Genomic DNA, 12,500 nt, shown 5'->3' on the forward strand with positions numbered 1-12,500 from the left:
ATCATGAATTGTCAGCCAGAATTTCTGTTAGAAATTCTTTAAAAAGCTTAACATGTTTACCATGTTGTAAGACGCTTTGGTTAAAAAGTGTCAGCCAAATGTAATGTAATGCAATTGTGTGTAGGCTGCACGGAGGCCGGTGTGGTGTGGCGGGTAGGTAGTGGAGGAGACACGGTTCTAGTGGAGGGTAGCTGTGTGTGGAGGAGACACGGTTCTAGTCCAGTTCTAGCGGAGGGTAGCTGTGTGTAGTGTCTTCTTTTAAGCACTTCTTTGACGCCGTTCAGGTGGTTTCAATACTTTGCTCGTTTATTACAAACATAAATCATAAACGTCTTCTACGTCCAAACTAAACTTTTCCTTAAACAAAACGATAATGGCAAATAATATAACCGACATTCGATGAAACAAAAGAGAGTAATCAAACGATCAAGAGAGAAAATATATATTGAAAAACCTTATGCCTGCTGGCGTCTCCAACTTCCACAAGCATTCAAAACCCAAGCACCTTTTGTCTTGCACCTAGGCGCGCGCTTCCTTAATTGGCGCAGGTGCGTTCATTAACACTCTGTGTGCCGGGCACCAGTTATGGCCAAGGCCACGACTACACATATTTTTGGCCAGCAGGGGTCTTAAACAGAAAAAGAACAAATGGCTCCTACACACCGGCCCTCTTATTGGTACCGGGCAAAGGTACAATAACAACAAACAAAAACACGGAGCCATACAAAATAAAAAATCATTATCAAATTATACATATCAGTCAATAAATGTCACATTCTTTTTACACAGTTCCATTCCCCCCTTTTTTTTTCCTTTTTTGTAAGTTCAAACAAGACAATCATTTTCAAATGTCCATTGAAATAATGTTTTTCAAGAGCTCATTGATAAGAGTCATTCTTGTGAAGTGTTTGTAACACAGTAGTCCATACGCCATAAGAGGCATGGTGTAACAGAAGAGTCCATTTCTCTTGGTGTATGTTCTGTATTTGTATATGTATGTATACGCGCATGTGTGTACGAATAAATCCGTAGATTTATAGAGTCCATAGTCCATGTGCGCATGTGAAGACTGGAACTATCAGTGTACATGTTAGTCCATACAAGGTAAGTATTCAAAATACGCATTCACATTCATTTATTCATATTCACATGTCATTCTCCAATAACAAACAAACCTTTGTAATTGGTCTTTCTAGAACATTTGTCTTTGTTTTCAGAGTCAAACTACGTACCATCCCCTTTGAATCTTTTTTCGTGTCAATAACCCTTCCCAACATCCAAGATGCCCTAGGGGCAATAGGGTCTGCAATTAACACAACATCACCACACATATAGTTTCGCTTCTGTTTAAACCATTTCTGTCTTTCTTGTAAGGTTGGAAGATATTCCCTAACCCATCGTTTCCAGAATATGTCTGCCAAGTATTGTATTTGTTTCCATCTACGTCTACTGTAAGTGTCAGATTTCTGAAACAAACCAGGAGGCAGTGTGGGTTGCGTTTTGAGGAGTAAAAGATGGTTGGGCGTTAAGGGTTCAAGGTCATTAGGACTGTCTGAGATGGTAGTGAGTGGACGACTGTTGATGATGGCTTCCACTTCACAGAAGAAGGTGTGAAGGGATTCATCATCCAGTGTTTGGTCTTTAGTTAAAGCTAGAAGTGTTTGTTTGACCTGTTTAATTAGCCTTTCCCAAATTCCTCCATAGTGTGAGGCGGCAGGTGGGTTATAAAGCCATTCTATGCCTTTTTGTTGTAGAGCGACTTCTAGGGTGTAACTTTTGTTCCACTCTTTTACAGCGTTCTTAAGTTCACGGTCGGCGGAAGTCAGATTGGTTCCGTTGTCTGATCTTATTTGCTGTACCTGACCTCTTCTGCTTACGAACCTGCGGATTGCATTTATGCATGAGTCTGTGTCAAGGGAGTTGGCTATTTCTAAGTGAATTGCTCTGGTTGTAAGGCATGTGAAAATAACGCCATATCTCTTTACTTCAGTGCGTCCTCTTTTCACTATAATTGGGCCGAAATAATCAGCTCCAACGTATGTAAATGGTGGTGAATCAGGAGTCACTCTTTCCTTTGGCAGGTCAGCCATCTTTTGTTCTCCTAAGTGTGAATGTAGTCTTCTGCAGAATACGCACTCCGATCGAATCTTTCGGGCCAGGGAGTTTGCTGCTGGTATCCAGTATTGCTGCCTTAGTTTGGCCAACATGTGGTTCCTTCCGCAGTGGCCTAGGTGTTCATGAATGTGTTGTAACAACAATTTGGACACATGGTGGTTCTTTGGGAGAATAACAGGGTGTTTCTGAGACTCGGGCATGGCCATTCTGCTCAACCTTCCTCCTGTACGAAGAAGTCCATCTTGCAGAATTGGATCAAGCTTACGAATGTGGCTTTGACGACTTACATGAGCCTTTTCCCTTTGCAGAGCCTCGATTTCATCAGGAAACGCATCCATTTGGGTGAAGCGTATGATTGCATTTTCTGATCTTTTCATGTCATTCAATGTAAGGTGCACATTCATGCATTTTTTCACTGCTTTCATCTTTCTTTCCAACAGGTCTTTCTCAATTGCGGAGTTCTTCATGGTAAGTTTGGTAAGTATCTCCTTTCTTTTTTGACTTAGGTTCAAGAGCAAGTCTTTCAGCTTAAGTAGCCATGCAACGGCTCTTGTGAGTTTGTTCCACTTTGAGTGATGGTGAATGAATGCACGGGTAGGATTGTCATCTTTCACAACGACGTTCATGATGAGGACGTTCCTTTTCACTTCCACATCATCTTCTTGTATCTGAGACGCAAGATCAGTCTTGGGCCATTCGGATTCCTGGCCTTTGAGGAATTCTGGGCCGTTCAGCCAAGAGCTTGTGTTCAGAAGTGTGCATGCCTTAAGACCACGAGACGCACAGTCTGCTGGATTCAGTCTCGTGTTAATGTATCTCCATTGTTTGACCTTTGTCATCTCTCTGATTGTGTTTACACGATTGGCTACGAATGTTTTGAACCTTTTGTTCTCATTGGGCTGCCCTTCAGGCAGGGACATCAGGGAGCCCTTCTTCGGGTGATGCACTCCGTGGTGTGGAATGTACCACGCCTTTCCACTTGGGGTCTCCAGTTCACTGGATGGGACCACCTCTGCATGACCCTTTTTGAGCATTCCCTCCAAGAAGGCTCCATTTCTTAGTTCCTTTGATGTTTCCATTATAGACATAAACTGTTTGTCTTCAACTGACATCTCTGATCTCTCATCGGCTGCCAGTTCTGGGAAGTCTTGGTGATATTGCTTTATCAACAACTCATTCACATCTCTTATAGATATGCGGTTGGCTATGATACACGAGTGACTTCCTTGCCCTTGATGAGTTGTTTCTTGCATGAGTCCATTCACGACCCATCCTAGAGGAGTTCTGACAGCATATGGCCCATTACCTCTACTGTTTACTACCTCCCAAGGTCCCATAAGCTTTGCAGCATTAGTGCCTATTAACAACTCAATATCGGCATCCAAATGTGGAATCTTCACTTCATGTAAGTATTTCCATTTTTCTACAGATTCTTGTGTTGGTATGTGGTGTTTCGAAACTGGCAAGTTTGCTTGTGTATAGACCTCTGGGAGCTTATGGTATTGCAGTCCTTCCATATTGCTCACTTCTAGGCCAGAGACTACACTGCTGTGAACCCTTTTCTCTTGTCCCATTGTGCACAACAGGATGGTGGTGTTTTTACCTGAGATGTTCAGCTTTCTCTTCAGTGAGTCTGTGCAAAATGTAGCCGAGCTACCAGGATCTAAAAATGCATGGGTGGTTATGACTTTATCTGAGGTTGAGATCTTCACTTTCACTGGCACAATCGAGAGTGTACATTGGGCTGATGGACCGGCCCTCATTTGGTCACCATCATTCACAGACACCATAGCGTTACTCAGACTTTTGTTTCCAGCTTGAACGTCACCTTTAACTTTGTCCTTTTCCTTTCCAGTAGGAATGTGCAGGATCGTCGGATGCAGCAAAGAACATGTCTCACATTGCATTCTATTTTTGCAGGTTTTGCCTATATGTCCCTTTGTTAGGCAACCAAAACACATCCCATTTATTTTTAGAAATTCGATCTTCTCTCCATTGGGTTTAGTCTTAAACGTTTCACAATATTCAATTGTGTGGTTCTTGTGACAGAATAAGCAAGATCTGTCGTCGGTGGGTGGTTTCTGTTTGTATCCAGACTGCGATTCATTCCTTTTAGGTGCGGACACCTGAGCAACTGTTGTGGCGAAGCTAGGCCTCCCACTAGGCTTTGCTGTTTTTTGTAGCTTAGATTTCGACACTACTTTGGTCTCTGTAGGATTATGGATATCGCCAAAAACTGGATCAAGCATTGTCCTAGATTGTCTCTCAATGAATTCTAGCAAGTCTTTGAATGTTGCTCTGTGGTCATTTTTATCTTGCATGTTGCACACATTTGCTCGCCATCTATCCCGCAGCCTATACGGCAGTTTTGACATGACGAGTCTTAGGTTGGTGGAATTCTCAAGCTCTTTCAGTCCAGTAATGTCTTGCATAGTGTTATAGCAGCTACGCAGAAAGAGCGCATACGACCGCAAGTCATTGCCATCTTCTGGCTTAATGGCTGGCCAGTTTAAGGCTTTATTCATGTAGGCTGAGGCTATTTTGTAGCTATTTCCAAAGTTATATTCCAGCTGTTCTTTAGCTTGTTTGTATGCAACAGTTGGATCCATATGCATGAAGCTACTGACGAGACTTCTGGGTTGGTCCTTTGTGTATTGCTGTAGATAATAAAGTCTGTCATCCATACTGTCAGTCTTCTTTTCAACAAACTGTTCGAATGCTTTTATGAATGTCCTATATTGAAGTGGGTCACCGTCAAATATGGGAATTTCTCTCTCAGGCAGTAGAGCAAGTGCTTGTTGCTTTACTAACAATGTAGTTATTTCAGTGTGCCTTTTCAATACGTCTGTAACATTTGGGTCATTGGCAATTGTGATAACTGAAGTGTCTTGATTGGCTATCTGACCACTAGTATTTGCCTTTTGTCGCACAGTTGGGGTTTGAGGAGTTTGTACTCGTTTGGGTCTTACAGATCTTTTTACAGTGGCAGGAACATTATATTCTGTTGGCGTGCCAAATCGGTGTAATCCAGACAACGAGAGATGTTCCTCAGCTTCCCTATAAACTTTAAGTTTAGCCTCTGCAACAGCCAGTTCATAGTCTACAGCGAGTTGTTCTTTACGTGCTTTAAATTTTGCCATAAGAGTAGCCTCTTCCACGTCAAGGTCGATTTTGTCACTCAGTGCTTGCGCCTTTGTCCTTGCAGCCGCACAATCAGCTTCTGCTTTTAAACGAGCGCTAGAGGTCCGTGACGCGCGACTGAGAGCGCTTGTCGCTTTACAGCTACGCGTAACGTTGTGAGCTATTTGAGATGCGCTATCTTGCGGTTTAATAACGGAGGCAACGTCATGCTGTTCTTCGATGGGAGCTATTTGAGATGTGATATCTTGGGGTTTACTATTGGTGGCACCCCACTCCTCGTCATTCCCTTCCTCCATTCTAATACGCGGTTCGCTCTGAACCCATTTTATAACGCCATTCAAAAAGTCATTGTAAAACTGATATTTTGGTTCGTACCAGTCTGTGCGATCGGCCTCTCTTTCATAGTCCTCTTTTAACAGTCGCTGCACTGATGCATGCAAGTTATTAAACTCAAGGAAAAACCATTCAAATGCCTTAATTTCTTTGTCAACAGTGTCTTTGCCTTGGCCGGATTCGATAAGTCTGTTGATTTCGTTACGTTTACGAGTTAGAACACCAAGCTTCCCTCTGCGTGATGCAATTAACCTAAACAGTTCCCGTTCATCTGAGATATCCTGATCTTCAGTCTCTTCTTGAGACATATTACAAACTTTAACTCAAAAACTTTAAACACAAAAGTTCATTGTTATCTTATAAAGTTCAATTCAGCGCAGTAGGCAAAGTCAAACTACTACCCCGGCCTGTTCAGTTTGTAAAGTGAGCGCGGCGGCTCATCTTCAAATGCGAGCACGGCGGCCCGCTCACCAGATCAGTCTTATACTCACGAACCACGGAGTTCAATAAACAAGTCAATACATCCACAGGCAAGCCCAGTAAATCCACAACTCCCGACAGCTAATCCACAAGCTCCCGGCAAACGTAGCTTCCAACTTTCCAGGTACCCACGGCAATTTCCAGCGCAGTAGCACAGTACTATTGCGACGCTTCCAAACTGCAGGTGCTCTTCCAATTAGCAGGAGATGTCTCTTACTTTAGGCCGTTTTCTCGACTTTCTGATGGGGTTTCCAACTTTAGGCAGGTTTTTCAACGTTGTAGTGTCTTCTTTTAAGCACTTCTTTGACGCCGTTCAGGTGGTTTCAATACTTTGCTCGTTTATTACAAACATAAATCATAAACGTCTTCTACGTCCAAACTAAACTTTTCCTTAAACAAAACGATAATGGCAAATAATATAACCGACATTCGATGAAACAAAAGAGAGTAATCAAACGATCAAGAGAGAAAATATATATTGAAAAACCTTATGCCTGCTGGCGTCTCCAACTTCCACAAGCATTCAAAACCCAAGCACCTTTTGTCTTGCACCTAGGCGCGCGCTTCCTTAATTGGCGCAGGTGCGTTCATTAACACTCTGTGTGCCGGGCACCAGTTATGGCCAAGGCCACGACTACACATATTTTTGGCCAGCAGGGGTCTTAAACAGAAAAAGAACAAATGGCTCCTACACTGTGTGTGGAGGAGACATGGTTCTAGTCCAGTTCTAGTGGAGGAGACATGGTTCTAGTCCAGTTCTAGTGGAGGGTAGCTGTGTGTGGAGGAGACATGGTTCTAGTCCAGTTCTAGTGGAGGAGACACGGTTCTAGTCCAGTTCTAGTGGAGGGTAGCTGTGTGTGGAGGAGACACGGTTCTAGTCCAGTTCTAGTGGAGGGTAGCTGTGTGTGGAGGAGACACGGTTCTAGGGGAGGGTAGCTGTGTGTGGAGGAGACATGGTTCTAGTCCAGTTCTAGTGGAGGAGACATGGTTCTAGTCCAGTTCTAGGGGAGGGTAGCTGTGTGTGGAGGAGACATGGTTCTAGGGGAGGGTAGCTGTGTGTGGAGGAGACATGGTTCTAGGGGAGGGTAGCTGTGTGTGGAGGAGACATGGTTCTAGTCCAGTTCTGATCCGGCTCTGATCTGGTTTCTTATAGTGATTCTGATTGGTCGGTGACGTGTTGTGTCGGTGCTGGGTCCAGACCTGCTGCGGATCAGGCGTTCACACAGCACTGGGAGATGCTTTTACACTCCCACACACGTCTCAATGATACACACACACACACACGCACGCACACACACACACACACACACGCACACACACGCACACATGTGATCTGATATGGATATGATCTGGCTACTGTGCATCTACAGTAGCTCTGATCTAGCCTGGCTTTAGCTCCGATCTAGCCTGGCTTTGGCTCCGATCTAGCCTGGGTTTCCTCTAGTGTGGGAAGTTCCTCATCAGGTAAGCATACAGACACACACACACACACACACACACACAGACAAACACACACACACCCTGATCTCGTGTTTGGGCAAAGGGAGCTTGAAGAGTGACCCGACACAATGGACAGTGGCAGGTGATGACCTCTGGTGATAAGAGCTGCAGAATGAACCACCGCTCGTCTTTCAATAAGTCCCCCTCACTAAGGCCATATGCCCCCCCCCCCCCCCCCCCCCCCCTCACTATGGCCATATGCCCCAGTGAATATGAAGGGCCCACACATGTGAATGGGCTCCTCGCCGTGACTCCACAAGAGACTGGGCAGAGAAGGCCTATGATGGACACTATTGCGTCATTAAAGTGAGCCTGACCAATTAGAGGGCCACAATACCTTCACATTCTACACAGCAGCCCAGGGGGGGTCAGCCAGGAGAGACTGATAGAGACATGTGGCGAAAAGAGAGATTAAAGACAGGATGGACAATAGAAGAGTGAAAGGGAGACAGCTGGAGAGGGCAGAGATGAGGAGATGGAGAGAGGGACATGTGACGGAGAGAAAGAAAGAGATAAAAGAAAGGATGAATAATAGAGACATGAGAGGGATGACAGTGATGCAGCTGCAACGGACAGATAGATGAAAAGAGAGAGTGGCAAAAGGGTGTGTGAGAGAGAGTGTGCGCGTGTGTGTGTGTGTGTGTATGGGTGTGTGTGAGAGAGTGAGTGTGAGAGAGAGAGCGTGAGAGAGAGAGAGAGAGAGAGAGAGAGAGAGAGAGAGAGAGAGAGAGAGAGAGAGAGAGATGGAGGTCTTGAACTTAAGGCTTCAGGCCTTCTCCATTCTCCTGTTAATGGCTGTGGACACAGAGTGCTCACTCTGGCTGAAGGAGGGTGACCTTTGACCCGATAAGGTCAGCAGTAGCACAGCAGAGCAGGGGTCACTTCAGGGCAAAGCAAAGGGTCAAGGGAACTGACACACATGCCAACAACAACTGTGTGTGTGTGCGTGTGTGTGCGTGTGTGTGTGTGTGTGTGTGTGTGTGTGTGTGTGTGTGTGCGTGTATATGCATTTGCCCTCTGTGTTCCTCTGTGGATAACAGACTTAAAGGTGCTCTAAGCAATGTTGGGTCGCATCACTTTTGTTGACCTCCAAACAAAACCGAGAGCTAGCTCGCTACTCCCTCCCCCTCCCTCCCGTGATACTCTCCTAAATGTACACCTCGTCGGTGATTGGCTGGAACAGCTTGTTACAGTATGTTTTTGTGGCCCAGCTTGTTTTTGTTGCCACTTTTGGAGCCTGGGCTGCCCACAGAGACCACGCTCTTTTACAGTGCATTCAGGAGCTAGTGGATGGTGAGGTGACAAAAAAGTATGTAACAAAAAAAATGAAACCAATTACCATCGCTTAATGCACCTTTAATTAAGATACCCGTCTGTCTGCCTTTGTGTGCATGTGTGTGCATGGGTGTGTGCGTGTGTGCATGTGTGCGTGTGTGCATGTGTGTGCATGGGTGTGTGCGTGTGTGCATGTGTGTGTACATGTGTGTGTGTGTACGGATGTGTGTGTACCTTATAGGCGGCTCCACCGTGAATGATGGACTTGATGAAGATGCCAGTGTGTGTGTGTGTGTGTGTGTGTGTGTGTGTGTGTGTGTGTGTACCTTATAGGCGGCTCCTCCGTGGATGATGGACTTGATGAAGATGCCCAGGTCCTCGCCGGTGTCGCGGGCCTTGTTGCCCTTCAGGCTGACCCCGAGCCCAGCCGACCCCGAGTCACTCAGCGGCACCTCCAGCAGCAGCTGCTCCTTCCCATCCTCACACAGCACGGGCCGAGAGACCTCCTCCTTCTACAGGAGAGAGAGAGAGAGAGAGAGAGAGAGGGAGAGAGGGAGAGAGGGAGAGAGGGAGAGAGAGAGGGAGAGGGAGAGGGAGAGGGAGAGGGAGAGGGAGAGGGAGAGGGAGAGAGAGAGGGAGAAGGAGAGAGAGAGGGAGAGATAGAGGGAGAGGGGAAAGACAGAAGGAACAATAGAGAGAGAGAGAGAATAGGAGGTGAAAGAGGACAAAGATGCAAATTATGAGCACATGTTTGTGTTGTTGTATCTTTTAAAAATATGTTATCCACATTTTGTAATTTACTGAATAAAATGGCATAGGAACAGAAGGATACTGTTACAGACATAATAGCAAAAGGGTAGGACTGGAAGATAGAACACACACACACACACACACACACAGACACACACACACACACACACACACACACACACACACACACACACACAGCTGACAGTAGGTGGCAAAGATAAAAGGATGAAACCCTGGGTAGAGGTGTGGAGAGACAGAATGAGGGGATGAGAGAGAGAGAGAGAGACGGAGAAAGGGAGGGAGAAAGAAATGAAAAGGTCATTTTTATATTTGAACATGAAAAGAACAGAGCAAAAGTAGGCTATTCGAGTGAGACTGACTACACACAAACTCTCTCACACACACACACCACCCTTTCCATAATGTCCACAAAATGACCTGCACTCTCACTCACTGAGGTAGTGAGTGATTTGCTTTTGAGATGAGATAGGGGTGCACAGAGAGAGAGAGAAAGAGAGAGAGAGGGATAGAGAGAGAGGTAGAGGGAGAAAGAGGGATAGAGAAAGAGGGAGAGAGAGAGGATTGGTGTGTTAGAGGAGGGGTGCATAGAGAGAGAGGGATAGAGAGAGGTAGAGGGAGAAAGAGTGATAGAGAAAGAGGGAGAGAGAGAGGATTGGTGTGTGTAAGAGGAGGGGTGCATAGAGAGAGAGGGATACAGAGAGGGGGTGAGAGAGAGACAGAGAGAAACAGAAGGGGGGGGGGGGGGGTAAATGAGGGAAAAGGTCCATTATAATAATGACAGCACCCAAAAGAAAGAAGGGAAAAAAATTCAACAATCTTCCATCTCCAGGGCAACGGGCTTGGCAATGTGTGTGTGTGTGTGTGTGTGTGTGTGTGTGTGGTGTGTGTGTGTGTTGTGTGTTCAAAAAAAGAAAAAAAAAAGGGGAGTGAGAGAAAAGTGCTGAAAGAGTGAGTAGAAAGGCACAGAGGAGAAGAGAGGAGAGCAGAGGAGTGAGAAGGACAGGAAAGGAGAGAGGAAGAGAGGAGAGAGGAGGAGAAAGGAGAGGAATGAGAAGGAGAGGAGAGGAGAAGAGAGGAGAAGAGAGGAGAGAGAAGGACAGGAGATGATAGAGGAAGAGAGGAGGAGAAAGGAGAGGAATGAGAAGGAGAGGAGAAGAGAGGAAGAGAGGAGGAGAAAGGAGAGGAATGAGAAGAGAGGAGAAGAGAGGAGAGAAGAGAGGAGAAGAGAGGAGTGAGGAGGACAGAAGAGGAGAGAGGAAGAGAGGCCCCAAATATAGGATTCTTACCCTTTCGTGACAGTACTTTCCCTAGTATCTACTTAGGCTGCAGTATTCTGTATTTCATTTGCATTTCTTTATTGTTTTGTCTAAAGAGTTCAGACGTAAATGCCTCTAAATGAGATAATGATGGAAAGTGAATGCTCTCCACACAATGTATTCGTTAATCAAATAATTCTGCTTCAACACTGGCTAAATACCACTCTCTTCCTGGTCTGTAATATTGATTTGTAGGCAAAAACATATAGGAGCTTGATAAAAAAAAAAAAAAAAAAACGCTCATTTAAAGGAAAAGTGGTCAGACGGATTTAGAGGGTTTGCATCTGAACTTTTTAGTGTGTTTGTTTGTTTTTGTGTGCATATTCAAAAGCAATATATTAATGATGTCAAAATCCTCAGTTTCCATATTCACACATTACCTCACAAAAAACCTAAAAAGAACAGGATTTGTTTGCTCTTAATCATGTGTACTTTATTAATGACTTGTCAGCATCAAGGCAAGGCAATTGTATTTCTATAGCACATGTCCACACACAGGGGTCATTCAATGTGCTCATCATCATCATGTAGCATCAGCATCATGTTGAACAGTGTGTTCCATTCAGAGAGGAAACAGCAGGAAGCCACTGAAGATGCTGACATTATTAACATCACCATAGAGCCTGTGGCCTGTAGGGAGTTGCAGGTTAACTACATCTCCCTCCTCCAGCTGCAGAGTAGCACCACTGGACAGATAGGTGGGCTGTCCATCAGTATCACCCTCCCACAACTTCATGATCTGCTCTCCATTCTTAGACATCCTGATAGCCATATTGCGTGAGTCTAGGTGATCCCTGACAGTGAATCTGAAGTAGTAGACTCCCCTGACTGGAGCTGTGAAGAAGCCTGTTGTGCTGCTGTAGGCCTGTCCAACATTGGTGATGATTTTAGTGAAGACCAAGTTCAAGTCAGTATTCCCAGACTCTATGAATCCTGAGTTAGTCAGCCCTGCTGAGAATGCCACCTTGGGTTGATCTGTGATCTCTTTCTCCAGATTCACTACATCAGTCTCAGTATCTGCCAGTCTGGTCTTCACTGCTGTCAGCTCTGCCTCTTGTGCTGCAGTTTCCATCTTCAGGTTCTCCACCTCAGTCTCACTGGCAGACAGTCTAATCTCTTGTGCTGCATTTTCCTTGATCAGGTTCATCACTTCAGTCTTCGTAGTCGTCAGCTCTAACTTTTGTGCTGTGTTTTCCATTTTCAGATTATCTACCTGCGTCTTCACTGCTGTCAGTTCTGCCTCTTGTGCTGCATTCACCCTTTCCAGATCGTCCACTTTAGTCTCACTGGCCACCATTCGTTCCTTTATCACTCCCAGTTCTGTCTCTTGTGCTGTGTTTTCCATCTTCAGATTCTCTACTTCAGTCTTCATAGTGGTCAGATCTGTGTGTTGAGCTGCATTCTCCCTTTCCAGAGCGTCCACTTTTGTCTCACTGGCCACCAGTCGTTCTGTCATGACGGCCAGCTTTGTCTCCTGAGCATTGTTCTCATCCTCCACTGTGTACAGCAGTGATTTGGTTTTCAGTAGCTCATTCTGGGTGAAGGTCAGAGTCATTCTCAGCTCCACCA

The 12,500-nt window shown here is 45.3% G+C and overlaps 1 protein-coding gene across 1 annotated transcript in view; it reads right to left on the reverse strand.

The window, feature by feature from the left end:
- LOC134079001 (partitioning defective 3 homolog B-like) overlaps positions 1-12,500 on the reverse strand; it is a 192,573-nt gene that overhangs the window by 86,605 nt on the left and 93,468 nt on the right. Inside the window, exon 9 of the mRNA XM_062535165.1 lies at positions 9,171-9,356. Within this exon, the coding sequence (XP_062391149.1) occupies positions 9,171-9,356 (186 nt within the window). The remainder of the gene's footprint in view (positions 1-9,170; positions 9,357-12,500) is intronic.

The sequence above is a fragment of the Sardina pilchardus genome, chromosome 4, assembly GCF_963854185.1.
Source record: "Sardina pilchardus chromosome 4, fSarPil1.1, whole genome shotgun sequence".
NCBI classification, from domain to species: domain Eukaryota; kingdom Metazoa; phylum Chordata; class Actinopteri; order Clupeiformes; family Clupeidae; genus Sardina; species Sardina pilchardus.